The 20,529-nt window shown below is 41.8% G+C and overlaps 1 protein-coding gene across 7 annotated transcripts in view; it reads right to left on the bottom strand.

The window, feature by feature from the left end:
- RAPGEF2 (Rap guanine nucleotide exchange factor 2) overlaps positions 1–20,529 on the bottom strand; it is a 246,466-nt gene that overhangs the window by 122,714 nt on the left and 103,223 nt on the right. For 5 of the 7 annotated variants that reach the window (XM_027116832.1, XM_027116838.1, XM_027116833.1 and 2 more), the window contains exon 4: positions 20,433–20,516. In XM_027116832.1, the coding sequence (XP_026972633.1) occupies positions 20,433–20,516 (84 nt within the window). Of the gene's footprint in view, positions 1–3,171; positions 4,247–4,282; positions 4,656–20,432; positions 20,517–20,529 lie in introns of those variants that run through there. The other 2 variants (XM_027116834.1, XM_027116839.1) reach the window with 2 other exon arrangements.

Here is a 20,529-nt window from a genome sequence, read left to right as displayed (position 1 = left end):
ATAAAGACAGAAAGTAGACCTGAGGTTTCCAGGGGTTAGGGAAATGCAAAGTTACAAAGTTTCTGTTTGGAGCTATGCAACGTAAGTTGTGGAAATAGGTAGTGATGATGGTTGCACCGCAGTGTGACTGCAATTAATGCCACTGAATCCTACACTTTAAATGGTTAAAGTGGCATATTTTACGTTATGCACACACATGCGCATATCCACATTTTTTTTTAAGTATATAAGAGAAACTTATCAAGGAGATTTGTGTGTTTGTTTTAGTGGTTTTGAGTATTTTGGCAAAATTCAGGACTTGAATAAGAAAAAGGAGTAATTCCACTTTGACCAAACAAGAACCAACCTTAGGGGCAAAGGAAGAGTTAAGTTTGATGACTGAGCTATACCATTGATTAACTTGGAACCAATCTTTTTCTACACTGATTTAGCAATGAAGTGATAGAGGTCATGGGTGAAAGAACTAGGAAGATACAAAGAGATGGTAAACAAGTATTACTGAAATATCTGAAATCAGTTTTTTAAAATTTTTATTTTATATTGGAGTATAGTTGATTTACAATGTTGTGTTAGTTTCAGGTGTACAGCCAAATGATTCAGTCATACATATACATGTATCTATTCTTTTTCAAATTCTTTTCCCATTTAGGTTATTACAGAATATTGACCAGAGTTCCCTGTGCTATACAGTAGGTCCTTGTTGGTTATCTATTTTATATATAGCAGTGTGAATGTGTCAATCCCAAACTCCCAGTCTATCCCTCCCACCCACCCTTCCCCCCTGGTAACCTGAAATCAGTTTTGAAGAGTCAATTATACCTACATTTTCCTCTGATCCAGCATTATCCCATTTTTTATTTTATCCCCGGTCATAAATGAGGGCGTCTCCCTGCCCCGCGTCCACATATATATGGAGAGAGAGGGAGAAAAGAGAGAGAGATGCACACACACATACAATTTTGTTTCCTATCCCTCTTCCAAATACTCACTGGACACGTACTACAGAATCAACATGAACTATGTAATCAATACAGAGCTTACAAGAAGCTCACTAAATATAGCCCCTATTCTTAAATAGTTTGTATTCCATGGAAGATGACCACACAGAAAGTTGTGATAACAGGCAGAACAGCGAGCGCCAAGAGTTTAATAAAAAAGAATGTCATATTTGCTGCCTACAGTGCATCTCAAAAACAAAATGCAGGCTTCCCTGGTGGCGCAGTGGCTGAGAGTCCACCTGCCGATGCAGGGGACGCGGGTTTATGCCCCGGTCCGGGAAGATCCCACATGCCGCGGAGCGGCTGGGCCCGTGAGCCATGGCCACTGAGCCTGCGCGTCCGGAGCCTGTGCTCCGCAATGGGAGAGGCCACAACAGTGAGAGGCCCGCGCACCGCAAAAAACAAAATGCATTTCTTGAATGTCAGAGCTGAGAAAAAACTTGAAAATCATATAGTACAGGGTCTCTTGGCATTTTTTCCTCCAGCTTCTCACCTGAAAGTATGTCAGAGTCCAATGTGCTACATCAAAAGCCCTCAAATATTTCTATTTAGGAAAAGGCCCCCAAGTGCTTATAATATGTATGACCCACCATCCTCCTCTTCCCATGAGAACTGTCCCTCCAGTTCAATTTTCATTGCGTAAGTGGAGAAACTAAGCCAATCTACCTAAGAGTAGGTTAAAAGAGATGCCCCAAATCACCATCAGACTCCATCAGCCAGGGTTCTGGGATCCCACACCGACCTGACCCTTCCTCTGACTTTCTGCTATAGCCCTTTTCCACACTCAATAATATAAGAACTCTGGTCTTTGGTAAGCTTGCCATGTACAAGGAATAATTCCCAGACCTCCTCAGGAATACTGCTATAGTGCATCTCTTATACCAGTCAAGCATAAACCCAGTGACAAGTGGGGAACAGAGCTTTGTGGGAAGGTGGATTCTCAGAAGCTTGCTCACTCATTGGCTAGCTGAGTGAAAAAGACAAGTCAGCTGTTGGAATTCAGAAGGCAACTCGAATTCAGCAAAATTACAAATGACCATCAAGAGCCTGAGGGTTACCCTGGGAGACTCAAAGATTTAAATGTCAAATCTATAAAAACCAAGCCTCTTCAGGCAGCTGCCGCCAGAAATTCAACTACTAGCACATCTGCTCCTTTGAAATGGCACTCATAATACGACGTACCAAGATAAACAAAGAGATTTTTTAAATTTAAACTCAATTTTTAAAGTGACACAGCTTTTTTTTAACTTTGAATTTAAACTTAAAAAAAAAATTATCCCTGTCTTCTGGTAATTTCAGTCTTTCTATGTACATGGGCATTTACATATAAGATACAAATATTAAAATACATATATAATAACTCTTTCAAAAAAAGATGTAGGTAACAGTTATCAGTGAGACGGTCTGAATACTTAAAAACCTGTTAGCCCTTCCTCTACTTGATGCCAGCCTTTCACAAAAGGCCAGAAAGTTAGAAAGAGATGTGGAGAAATGGAGAAGTACGGTTTGTGTGTTTTAAGAACGCTGACAGGCTTCTGATTCTACAAGGTGTGAACATTCAATGTCTATAGTCTTTAAATCCTTCTAAATTGTTTTGTAAATGTATGGTGTATAGCTTGGCTTTCAACTATTAACCTCAATGCAATTTCAGAATGTCCTGATAATCTCACACTAAACAACCAAAGGTGACAACTAAAAGTGACGCAGACTCACTTTGCATTAAACTATTGGTCCTCTGCGCTATTTAAAAAAAAAAAAAAAAAAAAAAAAAAAGGTTAAACTCCCAGCAAATGATTAATGAAAAGACCACCTGCAGCACAACAGAGTATTACTAAATGCTCATATTCCCCCAGTAAAACTAACTGAGGAATGGTTGCTCCAAAGACAGTTTAACAATCCAGATTTTCACTCCCATTAAGTTATTTTAACGGAACAAATTAAAAATTAAGAATTACAAATTGTTCCTAAAAGTGAAATAAACTAAGTTTAATATTTTTACAGGTGCAAAATGGAATGACTTGATAGTACCCACAATATGCAGACAAAAAATTTACTGAAAGTAATTAGTCTTCTACATAAGGTAAAATAGAGAAAAACATTAACAGCCTGATAAACTTTCAAGTTCAAGGCTCACAGGAAGACAGCACCAATGCCTGCAAATATAAAATCTTACCTAGTTTTCACAAATACCCACAGGCTATGATTCACCGGACAGGGTTTTGCAGGCTCCTTCTGAGGGAAGGCCACCCTGTCCTGCGTTCCTGTGACCACATTTTCCCCATCCAAGTTGAGTCATGAGCACTTGCTGTGAGTGTGAGTTTCCACGAAAGGCAGTCGCTGAGCACGGAAGCCTCTTCCGTCAGTGGCCCTAAGCTTGCCCTTTGTATGGGCCTCCGCATTCCTGTGGTATGTCAGAACTGCCCAGTGGAATGCAACTCCTCAGTATTGGAATGTAAACTTTTTCATGTCAGGCTACATCCAGAGAGGGAATACACAGCAATCACACCGTGACTACACTGGTAGGCAATCCTAATTTACAAAATGACTGAAAACGTGATTCTCCGAGATATCCATTTTTCATATCTTCATTTCTAGGAAATGATAAGCAGTTACTAAAACCTAAAAAATGTCTGGCCTGATGCTCCTAAACCAAAACCAATTCATTTATTTAGGACTTACAAAAAATACTCACATGCCCCTGTCTTCAGATAGCAGAATAGCAATACACATTAAGAAAAAAAAAATCTAACGAGTAACTGCTGATGCAATCGATTCCATTCTCAAAAATCAGTGGACTCCACAGGAATACATTTAACAGAAGAGGGCAGCGGCTTTAAAGACATCATAAAAATGCATTTAATCTTTTAAAAATATTTGGTCCTCACTCATTAGTTTAACAAGCAAAAAAAAAGTAACAGCTATTTAAAACAAAAACATACACACACCAAGTACACATAGAAGCTGTGTGTGTGAACAGGCTATTTCAGAACTAGTTGGGAGAACTGAACAGACAGTTTCTTTCAAGGCTCATTTAGAAGTATTCTAACAGTCATCACCCTGCACAGACGAACAGAGATTGGCTCCTCTACACAGCGAATCTCCACATTTTAACCTTCGCTTATAAAAACAGAGCGCAGGAAAAAAAAATGACAAGCGAAGCCTCAGAGCTATGTTTTCTCCCCCTCTGTTCATTCCTCAGTAGCCTGTGATCTAAGTAACTACAGAAGTACTAGCCATCTGATACTTATGCTGTTAACATTTCAATCCCTTAAAACAAATCTAACCTGCACTGGCTTCCATATCTTTGAAGCAGCGGCAACAGTGCTGCCTCGCTGTAGAGGAGTTGGGTGTCTGCAGCCTCGAGCCCGCCCCATGGCCCCCCGTGTTTTCTCCGGCTGAGTCCACGGGGCTGCAGCCTGTGCTCGGAGCCTGCATTCCGCCTGATGGCCAATTTCCTGCTCCGGTGACCCACCCACCCTCCGGGCTGCAGTTCTGAGTTACGCGTGTCGTGCGGGCACTGTTTCCGCATACCAGCCTCATGACCTCAGCGGCAGCCTGACAGACACTCTTTATCAATTTCTATTCATTACCCACTCTCCGAAGCCAAGGGCACGTAGGGAAATCTGCCATGTCTGCTCTCCTCTGAGCCTTCAAGGTCAAACGCCTAGGTGGGCTCGGCAAGCAATTTTGTTATTAAAATGTACCCGAGCTCTACTACACACACGGCTCTCCACCACCAGAGGGATGCTGAACTGTGCACCTGGCTGGAATGATTACCGTGGAGAAGACGAGCATAAATTTATATCAAAGCAACATGGGAAAAGTTGAAAGAGGCTGCTTTTGCTCTTATTTTTCCCTTCTAGAGAAAAAAGGTGGCTCTTACCTCAGCTGTACGGGGGTGAAGGGAGCAAGCAGTTTTTGTCTCTTGCCACAATCTAAGCAGCAAAGGCCAGTGGTGTGGTGATGACTACACTTTGGTGGTGTCTATGTCCTCGTGACCAACTGCTGGGGAACAGCTCAGCTAAACTGATGTGCTGCTATCAGTCTACTCAGTGGCACAAACAGGCCTCTCTGCTGATGACAGTGCTTTGTACACAGATGGCAGCTGATCAGTTTGCAGAAAAGTTATGGTCCATAACAGCTTTCCCATCAGCTTCTGGACACATGCCTTATCCAAAATGCCTTGGTTAAATCTTCCCCGTTTCATTGTGCAAAGCACACTGTGGATGAGCTGAAGAGGCGAGGAAGCTCAGCTCTGAGGTCTTATTTTAAAATAACCTGATTTTTGGACTTCCCTGGTGGCGCAGTGGTTAAGAATCCACCTGCCAATGTAGGGGACACGGGTTCAAGCCCTGCTCCGGGAAGATCCCACATGCCGCAGAGCAACTAAGCCCGTGCACCACAACTACTGAGCCTGTGCTCTAGAGCCCAGAGGCCACAACTACTGAGCCTGCATGCCACAACTGCTGAGCCCGTGCTCCACAACAAGAGAAGCCACCGCAGTGAGAAGCCCATGCACTGCAATGAAGAGCAGCCCCCGCTCACCGCAGCTAGAGAAAGCCCGTGCACAGCAACAAAGACCCAACGCAGCCAAAAATAAAATAAACACATTTATATAAAAAATAATAATACAATAAAAGAAAATAACTTGACTTCTGTAAAATTCATTAGAGGTAAAATAAACAATTACATGAAGAAATAACTGAACAGACCTATGTAACTTGTTAGTGAGAAAAATGGTAGATGAATTCAAATGAATAGTTCAGATTCATCCTAACCAGTAAAAACCTGAATTGATCTCAAGAATCAAACATTCAAATAATGGCAACAGAAACATCTGATATTCTTTAAAGGCTTATACGAATGGCACCCAAACCCAGCCACCAGCCTCCCCCAAATCCGGTATATGTCATAAAAGATGTTGAAATAGCACACATGTCTTTATAAAATAGGACCTAAACAATAATTCAGGTCACTTGAATTAATACTGCATTCACAAAATTCTTGGAAGTTAAAAGAACACATTTCCAAGAAAGGAAAAGCATAAATTCACACATATGTGTGATTTCTTACGAAGATATCAAGTAATAAAATGTCAATTTATTGAATTCAACTGCATGGAATGTGGACATTTTTCACAAACCAAACTTATCTTGTTTCCCCTTGTTTTGTAAATAACCGTTCCTTCTAATTCTACCAACAGTAACCCTGGCAATGTTGTTTAACCTGTTTCAGATCTGTTCTTATAGACTGAGGTAGTTGAAAACCTAGTATGTATCATCAAAAAATATTTAGGAATATAGTTAATGAAGGCTGTGTATGACCTGTAAAACTACAAAACTACAAAACTACTAAAAACTACAAAAGGGGATGCAATCCTACAAAGGAAAATAATAGAAGATCTAAATAAATTATGAGCTATACCATGTTCATGGTTTGGAAGGCTCAATATTAAGGTAGTAAACCTTCCCAAACTGATCTACAGATTCAATACGATTCCAGTCAAACCCTAACACTGACAAGCAGATTTCAGAATTTATATGGAAAAGCAAAGACATAGAAGAGCTAAATAATTTTGATATAGAACAAAAGTGAGGGATTTATACTACAGGATTTTTACTATAAAGCTACACAAATAAAGATAATGTGGTATTGGTATAAGAACTGACATGTATCAATAGATCAACAGAAGAAAAGAAAGAGTCCAGAAACAGACCTGAAACAACTTTGGTCTACTGATTTTTAATAAATGTGCCAAGGCAACTTAATGCATAAAAAATGTTCTTTTCAATAAATAGTTCTGGAACAGACGAATATCTGTATCAAGAGACATAAGCCAAACCTCAACCCTTACCTACACCATACACAAAAATTAAATCAAAATGGATCTCAGGCCTAAATGGAAGAGCTAAAATTATTAAATTTCTAGAAGAAAAACGTGAGAAAACCTTTCTGACATCAAGTGAAGAAGAGATTTCTTAAACAGGATACCAAAAGTACAAACTATAAAAGAAAACACTGACATAAATGGACTTCATTAAGGTGGAAAGTTTTTGCTTTTAAAAGACACAGTTAAGAAAAAGGCAAGCCACAGATTGGAAGAAAATTTTTGCTAAATATATCTAAAGAAGGAATTGTACCCAGAATACATAAAGAACACACTCAAAAATAAGACAGTCAATTCAATATTTTTTTAATGGGCAAAATCCAATTTTTTAAAAAAACTGTTTGAAGCGGGTAAACTAACGCTTCAAAGAAGATATGTGAATGGCCAATAAACACATTAAAAAATTCTCAACAACACTAGTCTTCAGAGAAACACATAATAAAACCACAGTGAGATGACCATCACATATATGCTAGAGTGGCTAAAATTAAAAAGACGGACAATACCAAGTGTTGGAGAAGACGTGGAGCAACCAGAACTCTCAAAAACTGCTAGTGGGAAGGGCAAAATGTTACAGCCACTATGGAAAACAGTGTGACAGCTTCTTATAAAGTTAAACATCCATTTACCACATAACCCAGCAATTCCACTCCTAGGTATGTATTCAAGAAGTCATGAAAACATACGTCCACACAAACAGAAGCCCAAAACTGGAAGCAACCCAAACCATCAGTTTCAAACTATGTTTTGTAAAAATTAATACTACCTCACTTATAAAATTCAATAGGATTTATAATATCTGGCATCCCCTTTATGTAAGAATTGGCAATATATTGCATGACTTGCTTCAAAATAGGACTGGAATGGGCAGTAAAGCACAAGTTTAGTTGTCAAAGTCTGTCCCTATAGCCTTCTGACATGATAAGCATCTCTTTTTTTGGCTCTGTATTCCCCCTATTTACCTGCCCCTCCACCCTCCCCTCCCCTGCCCTCCCCTTCCCCCAAAGCTTTTCAGGTGACTCAATGCCCAGATCATGTCTTCATATTCCCTGCAGCTCCCCTGTCTGTCAAAGCACAAACCATAACCTGCCCTAAAATCAAAAATACTCATTTCACCTCTAATATCCACCCACCTCAACCCTCTGGATTAGGCTGTAGCTGTCAAATGCATCACACTGCCAGACACGCAAGTTCAAAGCATCTTTTAGTCAATCCTCTCCCTTATCTATAATTTCAGTCACTAAATTCCATCATCAGTCCTCCTCAACTACTCTCACATCGAATTCTACTTCCATGAAAACACTGGTCAGGCCCTTGACCTTGGCTAACCAAGGCCACAGAGATGGGGTTCCTATCTCCAGTCCCAGTTATATGGCATCTTCCAGGGTCCCCTCATTCACTCATCTTAAAACTCCAGTGCTTACACATTGGTTCCATGGTCATTAGCCCAGCTGCTCAGTTCAGATCTGACTGACCAACTGCTTGTAAGCTTTGAAAACAGGAGTATAAAGTCCAGCCCAGATCGTAGTGACTGAAAACCTCCAGAGCCTGGACCTCAGTGCCGTACCCATTCTAAGCCAGGTGAATCCAGTAACAGGCCCAGTTCAGTCAAACCTTTCATGTTATCTCCCAAACATCTTTATTGCCAAATACAAGGACTCTAAACAAGGTTTTTTCTACGTTTTGTTCCACAAGCACATTCTTAGAAAAGTTAAAAAATACTTCTCAGGCTTGAGAGGTTATCAGGCAGCTCTTCTCCATTTACTCGAAGGACAATAATTACTCTGTACTCTGACATAAATAACCAAAAAAAAAATCTCTGCTTTTAGCCACAATGATGCTTCCATACACAAAATTAACCATATATATATATAACTATATATAATATAAACGACATATAACTATATAAATTAACTATATACAAAATTAACATACAAAAGCTTACTTCATATATGTCAATATTACCTCAATTCTTTTTAAAGTTCACTTAAATAGGATAATGATTATAAAACCTTGAAGATCCTATGCATTCTCTGTTTCCAAAATTATATATTAGTTAAAATCCAAGATGAGGTGACAAAGTGGTAAATTGAAATGGTCTCAAAATTCTGAATAAGAATTAATTATTATTATTATAGACTATAAAAACTACCATGGCAGCAGAAAATCTCTGATACACATACATACATACTTATATACATTCTGGATATGATTTAGACTGATGAAAGAAAATAGTTTTCCTATTTGTAAAACTGAATTAAGTATGAATACTTAATGGTGGTTTTCTAACTGCACCCTAATGAACCAAAATATAATAATAAAAAAAAAATACAGGAAAGTGTTGGACAGATTTTGGCCATGGCCCTAATTTTAAAAATTATCTGAAAATGTTTAAGAAATAACAAAGATATCTTAATGAAACCGACACACTAAGCAGTTTACAGAATTAAAACGTAGAGTGAGTCATCAGTAAAAGATAATGTAAAAATTATCCTTAAATGTCTGACTCAAAAAAAAACTTTGAAAAGCAGAACTAAAAAAATCCAGTTATTTGATGTTTATGTAGATCTATATAACACATGAACATTCAATACCAGAAATTATATTTTATATTTAACAGCAAAAGTATCCAACACCTATAAAGCCATAAATGTGTGGCAAAAATATCTAAGGAAATAAATATTTTTAATATTTTGAACTTACAGTTCAATATTCTAATCAGTAATAAATATTAAGCTGGCAGCTTTTAAACCCACATTATATTTAATTAAATTCTAACTTTTATAAAAAAGGCAGTGATATACATGTCTAAGCTATTATTTCACTTTATTTAAACTATTTCTTAATTCTTGAAGTACTTAAAAAATTTTTTAGTACATCTAAAAAATAAAGTGGGGTTCATAGTACAGAATAAATTCATTTTCTTTAACGTTCAAATATATGACTGGTGTTGTCTATTATATATAACATGTACCTATATATGTAATTTTATAGTCATAATAATTTTATAGTCAATGTAAAATAAAATAGAAGGTCCCTGAACTATGGTTAACTGGAAATTTTATTTTAATAGATATTCCAGTTTTACCAAGTATAATTTGCTTCTTCTATGAATCTCTCTCTTAGCGACAGCCTTACTCTCGTCATTTTCTGTCAGTGTCCCCAATACTGAAAGCATATTTCTTTAAACAAAACCCAATTTAGTTGCTATGTATTTTAAGACACTTTGAATTCATACAGGTGAAACAGTAATTCACACACCCCTCCAAACCAACCCTTCCCCAAAATAAGTGTGCACACACAAGGGTTGGGAGTTCCTTTACGCTTAGCAGCAAACAATTCCAACATTTTACAGAGAAAAACAATACTGTATTTCATTGACGCATGCATGTCAGACTTGAAAACCTTTATGAAATATAATATCTACTTTTGCAAGAGAAATCCAAACATCACTGCAAATAGGGACTTCTAGGATGAAATCACACACTCAGTTATACGAGGACCATAGATGACTAAACTCCCCGACTGAAGACTTCAAGCATCAGCTGACCTGTGATACCACATCATCTCTACACACAAACACATCAGAGATCTTCCTTTGAAGGCTACTTACTTTGTTAGGACACCACCAACGCCAGTAGTCCAAGGACCATGGAAGCCTGACTTACATGTACCGCTCACCTGCGAAGCTGTAGTTATAGCAACCAAATTCCCAACTGGACCCAGCCACCGAGCTCCCTCTCTAGAGAACAGTACTGCTCTGAGGATCGGGTATCACATCGGAGTATGGTCTAAATGATGCTAAAATCATGTTAGCTGTCCAAGATGAAGATGCTGTGTACTGGGGCAGAAAGTATAGCTGATACCCAAAGGGGGAATGCTTTGGTATATCCCACTGTATCTTTTAACGTATTTTACCCTATTCCTTTAATTTATACATCTACCTTACTGCAAATTTAACACAGCACATATTTACATCAAGTGCAACTAAACTCTCCCTTCGACGGCATCAACTCTAGTCCAACCAAGCTCACATTTATTTCAAGACGTATTTGCCTTATTTGGAGTTCCTTCCCGGCACTTCCTTAAAATCTTTAATATATATGTTTACCTTGTGTGTGTGTGTGTGTGTGTGTCCTGGGAATACTTGGACTTGAGTCAACCTCAGGTAGGACAAGTGGAAGTTACAGATGATGTAACAGCTGAAGGAGAAAGGTACAGGGCTGAGCAACAGACACGTCTGGTAAAGAAAGGTAACTGACAAACTAAGAGAGTGTGAGGGAGACTAAAGAGGCTGCTGGCTGTCTGTTCCAATATCCATTCTCCTCTTTCTCCTTAGAACGATATTTTTATGTTATTATTTTCAGGGGCATAATTCATCTCAGGATAAAAGACTACATGCCTCAGGCTCCTGGGCGACCAGAAGCGGCCATATGACCACACCTGGACAATGTGATGTGAAGAGAAATGTTGTTTCAAAGATGGAAGTTAACTTTTTTGCTCGTCTGCCTCTCCCCTGCTTCTAGCTCCCACTGCAGACGTGATGGCTGGAGCTTGGCAGCCAGCCTGTGCCCTGAGTGGAAGCTATGAGCCGAGAAGAAGGATGGGGACCTAGGGCTGTCCTGGCCGTGGACCTTCAGGGTTCTCTTACGGGAGAGAAAAAGTAAGCAGCTCCTGCTATGCTCGTACAACTGTTTTATGCAACCAGTATTAATAATTTCACTGTAATTAATACAGACGGCGAATGAACGATACCCAGTAAGATGCCGTCTGCCCTTTCCCCTCTCCCACGCCCTGCACGGATGACGTGGTACCTCCACCCCGGGCTCCCTGGACCCGTCCTTCCGACACACTGCAGCCCTGTTCCCTCCCAACTCTTCTCCTCTATACTAACCTGACTTCCAATAAATCATAGCTTATTACAAGTGATTTCTAAAGGCATTAATTAGCTTAGCATAGTATTGCTAAGCTCCTTTTTAAAGTGATTTTTTTAAAGGGCACGTTAAAAATATAATCCTGAACCAGTACGATTCAACGAATATTTACTGAACGCCTGCTCTGTGCTAGGCACCGGGGAAGCAAAGATGGACAATACAGCCCAGGCCTTTAAAGACTCTCACAGTTGAGAAAGCATGTGGTTTTCACAGGTGAGGAGGGGTGAAGTGGCCGTCCCAGCAGAGGGAGCAGCCTGGCATGTCCTGAGCTGCCCTGCACACCTCGATGCAGAGGCTGGGTTTTATCTGTTTGGCGGCTGAATGTCACTTAAGCTCCTTAGGCAAGGGATCAACAAGCAAAGCGTGAGCTTTTAAACGATGATATGGCTTCATACGGAAGCAGTCCTGAGGGCAGGTGGGGAGGTGCTCTGACAACTTAACAAAGGCCCTGGCGGTGGTGACCGAGGCAGGTGACTTGACAGGTACGGTCATTCCTAACTCTGAAGGGTTACTTGCTAAAAGAAAATGAAAAGCAACTGTCAGGAGAGAAAAGAGAGGCCAGAACTGAGACTCAAAAAAATTTCTAGAGTAGGTGACAAGCTGTTTATGAAGCCATCAGAGATGGAATTCCAGACACGTATCCTCAGTCCCAGTGCCTGGGCGCACCCGTAAGCCCTGCTCCCCTGGCCCCGTTACCGCGTCCCTGGCAAAGCACAAAGCCAGCAGTGCCCACACCCACCTGCTCCACACCTGCCCCCAAACACCTGCTGGGCGGTGGGCGGAACCTAAACGACCACATCTCAGTGACCACTGGATTAAGTGGGCACTCAACACTCCCTTTGCTTCACCACCTCCCTCTCTGTCAAAACCCCTCAGCGCCCACCACTGGGCTCCCACACCCACCCACGGATCTGTGGCTCTGATCGAGAGCACATGAAAGGGTGCAGCGCTCGCACTCCTTCCAGAGCCAACACCTGCCCCGTTGCAGGCTCCAGCCACTTCTGCAGCAAGGCCCCTCCTTCCTGTGCGAAGCCCTCTCTGCTGGGTCACTGCCATCCACCCACAGACACGCTCTGGCTTCTTCTGAAGAGACAAGTCCCCGTGGACCTACACCTACCACCCTGCTTCCCCGGCTCCTCTCTACAGTGAAATTTCTGGAAATAATGCAACTTCTCTTTCTCCAGTGCTCATCTGCACAACGAGCTCTACCACTTGACTGAGACGGGATCACTCAGGCCACCTGTGACCTGCAGGTTGTTAAACCCAAAGTCACATCTCCAGTCTCACCCTACTGATGCTCCGTGAAGCAGCAGACGAGCAGACCGCCCCCGCCTCTCTGCGCACAACGCCATTATCCCTCGGCTCTGGGGACCCACAGCAGCGTCTCCGTGTGTCAGCACCACGGTCCAGGCAGGCACGTGGAGGCTCGATTACATTTGTAGGGTGGCTGAGTAACACAGAAGGAGACGCATATAAACACCAGCAGCGGAGCCACTCAGGACAGAGGGCAGGACGGAAAGGCTCACTCGTACTAGCTAAGCATCCAGCTCCCTCAGAGACACAACGAGTAGCCGAGGGTGAGGTTTGATTCTGGACATCAGCTCCAGTCATTTTGCTCTTCGCTATTGATCACCCTCGTGGCAAACATCCTCCTGAGATATGAACGTGTTAGGACACTATCCCTCCTAGGGATTAGGTATAACAGATTAATATTTAAAAGAACAATACAGTCCCCATTTACTCTTGATAACTCTCTGTTTAACTTAATAATTACTTAACCTATGAAGTAGAATGCTTTGGTGATCTGACACAGATATGTCAGCTTAACTGCTGCTGGGCTGGATGTGGAGGAAATAACTGTAGAAGCTTGAGGGAAAACAGTCAAGTCCCAGAGGACCAGCTCGCTCTCACATTCTCTCTCTCTCTCTCTCTCTCTCACACACACACACACACACACCCCTTTATGCATGTAGGTGTATACTTTAATCCAATTATACATTCAGCTATACATATGTTTCCATGTGCAGATCAAATCGAACATTTTTAAGTTAGAAGTTAAAATAAAAGTACGTTTCTGTGACTCCATGCCTAACCAACTATTTCATTAACTGGTCAGTGACAGGTCCAGTCACCTGCTTCTGCAAAACAATGTGATAACGGACTATACAAAATAATGGCCGAGATAAGTAGCTCCTATTAGCCTTACTCTGCTGTTAATCCACTCACTTTAGGTCACTCCAAATAACCATTAAACAGTCTTATGGTTTCTCTTGGAAGTAAGGGAGGGAAGGAGGGAGGGAGGATGTTTCCAAGAAATACGAGAAACTTCTAACAGCAAAGAAATATAAAGAAAACTAGAAAAGCGTGTTATCACCTCATTTAATCCTGTTATAAGTTACTGGTGTCTCCCCATGTGAGAAGGCATCTTTTATCTTATCTCCTCATTAAAACTCAATGAGGCAGTTTTCAGATGATTCCGTTTTCCCTTTGGCTTTCTACTTTTCCCATCCCGTCTTCCATAACCACGCTTTCCCTCTGAGCTTAATCTGTGCCGCCACTGTTGGGATTCTGCCAACACCTGGAGGTAAACCTCACCTGTAATGGACAACTTCCAGAACTGATCCCCGCTTCTCTTCACACCTTCCGGACACATGCCCAATGAGGGCGCCCTTCCATGACAGGCGAGTGGTTTTTAAAACGCCATCGTCCACCTCCCATAAGGCATCACGTGACGAAACGAATTTGTGCCCCTTCCAAAAATACGATATTCTAATCCTATACAGCCCTTTACGTGGAATAAGGAATATTTAATTGTGCCTTCAGTCCCTACCACAGAGACAGAATCATTCTCCCACCGTTTCACCTTCTTTCACTCCTGCGAACAACTAGCGAGTTCTCTGAGCAATCAATTAACCTGCCACGTCGCACGGGCAAGCAGAAAGGAGGCCTGCGATGCTTCATCTCGAGCAGCTCATTGTTTGTCATGTGAGTCAAAATGAGGAGAGTATTTCAGCCTCTCAGCACTGATTAGTTAAATGTCTTGTCTCCCCACTTATCCTCATCATAGCTGCCAGCTCTAATTTAAAATGTGATTATCGCGAGTACCGTGACAAAATTTTAATTTTTAAATTGTGGGTGTATTTGGTATCGGCGGCAGAGGAACACTAACCGTAGGGGGACACAGCTACTGCGGTGCAAATCAATGCTACACGCCCTTCTCCGACGTGTGCCAGTGTTATCGGAGACCTAAGGGACCAGCGGCCCTGGGCTTTCCAGCCACGCGATGCAGCTTTGTAAACTGGGCTCTCGTGAACGGCACCATCGCTGACGCTTGGCAGCTCTCCACGCCTGGAGCGCACGTCTATCCCAGACAAACAGTCCTCCTCTCGTGGCCCTACTCGAGCTCCTACACATCTTTGCACTGGCGTTCTTGACGCCTACTTCCGTGCTGTCACTCATGCTCTTTACTATGTTCAGATTTCCTTTCCAACCACTGCCCCACAGTCTGAACCATCAACGCAACCCAAAATTCACTTCCTCAACAGCCACCCTCGACTACCATCCACATGCATTAAAATACCCCTGTCTTTGGGGGGATTTTGCCTTCGCTGTGGCCTTTGCTACACCAGTTCACGCTGTACCGTTTAATGACCCCTGGGCAATTTTTTCATGTTGCACATACGACGGCCTCGTCTCCCCAGATCTTCCCCTTCAGCCTCACAGGCCCTACCCTGGTACTGCATTGCTATGAAGGGGAAGAGACTGCGTACTGATTGCTCTGAATGTGAAAAATAGAGACAGTTTTTGACTGTCAGAGCAATAAAAATATTATCTACTTATGATTAAATATGGTGTGCACGATCATTTCTATTAAAAGGCCTTCCTTGGAGGCCTCTATGATAAAATTGATTCTCCTGAGAAAATCAGATTCAATGTTTTAGTAGGAGTGTTTTTTTTTCAAGATTGTGACTAACATGAATTCAAGAAGAGTCTGTCTAACAATAATGCTTCACATCTAAAACATCTAGTGCACCATTTTTTTTGCAAATAAGTATAAAAATGGTTGCTATATTGGTAGAAAAAGATTCCAATTCTATGAGTTAATATGCAACCTAGGTAAGGGAATTCCCTGGCGGTCCAGTGGTTAAGACCCTGCGCTTTCACTGCTGAGGGCCTGGGTTCAACCCCTGGTCAGGGAGCTAAGATCCCGCAAGCCGTGTGGTACAGCCAAAAAAAAAAAAAAACAAACAAAGCAACACACTTAGGGAAGCTATTTCCTTCTCTAATAAACAACCCAAACAGCAAGGTGAAAGTTTAGAAACACAGTCTGGGCCTATCTTTATTACCTAAATTATTGCATAGAATTATCAGCCTTTCAAAGAAGTCAGCAGTCAAAAAATAACATTAATCTAAGTTACTATGCTGTGACTTTGCTATAAATAGGCTTCAGCACTGTGGGGCACTTTTGAAAGTGAGAAGATTTAGGAATATAATAATGTCTATTACAGTTCCTTAAATACACTGATTTAGAGCACATTAGGGCAATAAACAGTATTAGTATTTTCCTGCCCATTGTGTACAGAAAACCAAATGTTCTTTTAGAAACGATTTCTAAACCTGCACCTTCAGCTAAGATAATTTTCCTCTATCAGTTCCCAGCCCCAAGGCTGCTGCAAATGATGCCTTTGAAAAACTTCTTCAAGACACTTCGCTACCCTCTGCCCGTCACTGTCTTAAGACACCCATCTACATACCACAACTGTGGACGTGAACAGCAGGGCACAGCCTGGACCACAACTGCTAACTGCTCTGCTTACAGGCTTGGAAAAACACATACCGTTTCTACCATTTCTATGTTCATCTATGGCAAGTGTCCACTCTGGCCTTTTCCTCAATGAGAATGAGAATAGCCTCTGCTGCACTGCTACCTCACCTTTGCTCACCCGCCTTCTGCTCATGCAAAGACACTGAATTGTAACAACGGCATTATACGCAACACTGTAAGTGACATGACAGCCACCTGTGCAAATATCCATGTTTCACAACTCGGTAAATTTCTAATAGGTTTACAGTAAAACTCATAAAACATCATCTTCTCACTGACATGGCGTGGACCGAGGCAGAGTGAGTAGGTTGTCACTGACAGTCACAAAGGAATTCATAAGCTCCACAAATGTTAAAAATCTCATCAAGGAATAATATTCATGCTTGAATAACCAAAATACAGAACAACCTTTACCTGTCTCAAAATAAAAACAAAACCATAAAATGCTGGCCTAAATGTCAACTGAGGAATTCAATAAAGCTCATGAAATCTGGAAGCCAACCTGCAGCGTACACCACCCTTCCTACTGGATGATATCACATGTCAAGGCAATTTCATGAGAATTAGTCAAAAATGTGAAAATGCTGTCCAAAGCGCTTTGATCCAAAACTAACTGTTCGGGGTGAATTGCCCGTCAAAATGAGTTGAAACTTTCAAGAGAATGGTCAGGTTACTTATTATACATAAGGATAACCAATTTCCAGGCTACCATGGTAAATGGAGAGAGTCATCTGTGAACTAGTTGTTTTATAAAACCAGACTGCTACTAACACCTCGTCCACATGACGCTTCAATCAAATCTCAGTGTTTCCTGGAGGAAAATACGTAAGAATCACTGATGTTAACCTTTCAGGTAGGACCAGCAGAGGGCCCTTCTTACGAAAACAATCTCAGGACTGTCCCTAAGGCAACATCTCCAAAGGAAACAAATAACTCGGACGCAGCAAAGGTCACCAGGCGCAACGTGAAGAAATAATCTATAAATAGCGCTGGCTTGTCATTCAGTCAGAAACACCATCCCTTCTTCACCCCATTACAGCCCTGACTCGCCGGCATTTGACAGACAGCCAGAGAAAGAGTAACGCATGACATCTTTGAAAATAATTAGACGTGGACAGCCAACGTATTCATCAAACAGGCCTGAACTGCAAGTCCTCTTTCTTGTAGAACAGCAGTTTTCTGAACACTGGGTTCCCGTTCCACGAGTTAGGACAAGCTGTCACTTGAAGCTGATGACGGCTGGTAGTCAGGAAAGATGGCCACAGGCTCCTGTGCCGTTCTGGGGACCTGGTCTATAGATTTCATTTGTACAACAGACCTTGTATCACGACGTCGCTAACCTCGGTTCTCTCTAAGATGCATAAACTTCAAATCACATTCCTTATACCATTATTTATACTAAAGAGTATCAAAAACTTACTCTTTACAATTATTAACCAAACTGTGGAAGGTTCAAATAACTGAACATTAAACAGACATCCTAATGCGTAACGAGTAAGCCTTTACAAAGAGTTTTTGACATTAATGAGTCAAGCGAATACATACTCTTTAATTGAAATTAGCAAGACATTAAGTTGTTTATAAAGTATGCTCTTAAGTATGTAGAACACATACATGTAAGGCTAGATAGGAAAAGACTAGACTATTAAAGGATGATTACCTTGGATGACGGACTTCAGAGGGTATTTTTCCTTACCTTTCCCTTTGAGCATTTATATAGCAATTATCATTGCTTTTTACATTGAAATTATATGTAATTTTAAAAACATGCCTATGCTTAAATATTAGCTGCCTCTACCCACCTCCAAGTTTGGAAATAGAGTCAGAGCCCCCAGAAAGAGAGCAAATAGTAGGTCCTGTGTTTGAAGGAAGAGTGTTCTATTCAACTCCTCTGGGAAACAGAATCCCTGAATGACCGGACTCATTCCCAGGGTCACACCAAGCCTCCCGGGCAGAGTTCGAGGATGGAAAACCACCCACCAGCCTACACTGCCAGAGTTTCCTCTGTTACAAAACGCAGGTAACATCTTGCCAAAAATGCAAAACCTCATTCTAATCATGTGAGTACATCACACAAAACCAAACTGAGGAACATCATAAAAAACACCTGCCTCTTCGAAAATATCAAAGTCCTGAAAGACAAGGAAAAACTGAAGAACTGCCAGAGACTGGAGGGGACTACAGAGCAATACAAAATAAATGCAAGGCGGGATCCTACAGAGGAGCTTGGAACAAAGTCGGTGAAATTCAAAGATCTGTAGATTAGCTCACAGTACTGCACCAAAGTGAATTTCCTGGTCTTATTCATTGTATTATGGTCACACAAGACGTTATAATTTTAGGAGAAGCTGGATGAGGGGGTATATGGGAACTCTACTATTTTTTGGCAATTTTTCTGTAGGTCTAAAATTAGTTCAAAATTAAAAGTTTAAAAAAGAAATGCAGGTAACGACCATACCTACCTCAAACGACAGTCATGAAATTAAATGATTTATATATAAATAAAGCTTTTCAAATGATGCCTGGCAGACAGAAAGCACTACCTACCAAAGCCTTAGCTACTGTTCTCTCATCATTTTAGTACCACTACAACTACGACTTCTGTTTACGACTACGACCGGGGCTACTACCATCCTGTAAGTACTGCTACTGCCAAGAGCAACAAACAAACAGGCAATGGCTCTTCCCTCCCTCAGGGGGCCATTCTCCAAGCAGAATAGCGCCTGCCGAGCTGATCTGGGAGGAGCACGAGAGTGGGGAGGCCTGGGAACCACGCCGGAGGCTTCTCCCATCGGAGACGCCACCTCGGGCCTCCTTCCTGCCACCCGGGCCCATCCTGCACCTCGGCAGACCGATACAGATGACCTCTCCCCGTCTCGCTTACGCTTTTTACAAAAATTTCTAAAACACATTCTTCACGTGTCCCTGACCCATTCTGATTGATTTATCAAGGATGTATCTTAATATTTTTATGAGAGAGTTAGGTTATAGAAGGCGGGGAATGGAGGGGCGCAGATTGCTATGCTGTGATAAATTTAGTCAATTTATTTACTCAGTAATTTTAAATAAAGATACTTAATCAGTTAAAATCTTTAAATCTTTAGTCAAAATAAACATACTTAATTGTGAAACACACACAACGAGGGGGAAAAAAATCACTCCCGAAACTCAGTGGTTCCAGGGACCCTCAGGAACCCGCACAGGGGCAGCGCGCTGGTGGCAGGGGAGCCCTGACCCTCTCTGGCCACAGCTTCTTGGAACTAGGTAACCGCTGCCCCGGCCCCACCAGACTGTGGCCTGAAGATCCGAAGAAAAGACATGGGCACGGCCGTCAAATGGTGCAAGCTCTAGGGACACAGGCCATAAACCAACAGTCAGCACCCAGGAGCCAAAGTCCCAGGGTGAACATCCCCAGGGGTGACCTAGTCCCTGGTTTCTGTTTCTAGTCCCACGTGGGCCCAGGGAACCCTCTCGGCCTCTCTTTAGACGTGTATGAGAGGCAGTTTTCATTCCCTCTGAACACACGAGTCCTCAACTAGCCGGGTACGTCCACGTAACACGTCACCAGCACGTCCTTTGTCCTTGCCCTTTGTTAAAGAGGTTGAATCAGTGTTTACAACATAGAAGAGTCCTTTCTTAAGATTTATATACCAACACCCCAAGGTGCTGCCTTGCTTTGTGTCAGCAGAACAGGAAATCCGACGAGAGAGGAATTCGGGAAAAGAACTCATTCTGCAAAAGGGTTTCAAGCTCCACGGAAACTCTACTCCAGAATGTCTATGCGATACCTGCTTCGTGGCAGAAACATGGATTCCTTGATGAACACGGAACCAGAGAGGAGGATGTACCAGCAGGTCCCAATATCATCAGGACTGAAAAGAAAAG

Source organism: Aethalodelphis obliquidens, unplaced genomic scaffold, assembly GCF_003676395.1.
Source record: "Aethalodelphis obliquidens isolate GAN/ISIS:26980383/991018 unplaced genomic scaffold, ASM367639v1 scaffold17, whole genome shotgun sequence".
Classification (NCBI taxonomy): Eukaryota; Metazoa; Chordata; class Mammalia; order Artiodactyla; family Delphinidae; genus Aethalodelphis; species Aethalodelphis obliquidens.
Note: the sequence above shows the minus strand (reverse complement) of the source record. Positions and strands in the feature narration are given on the sequence as shown.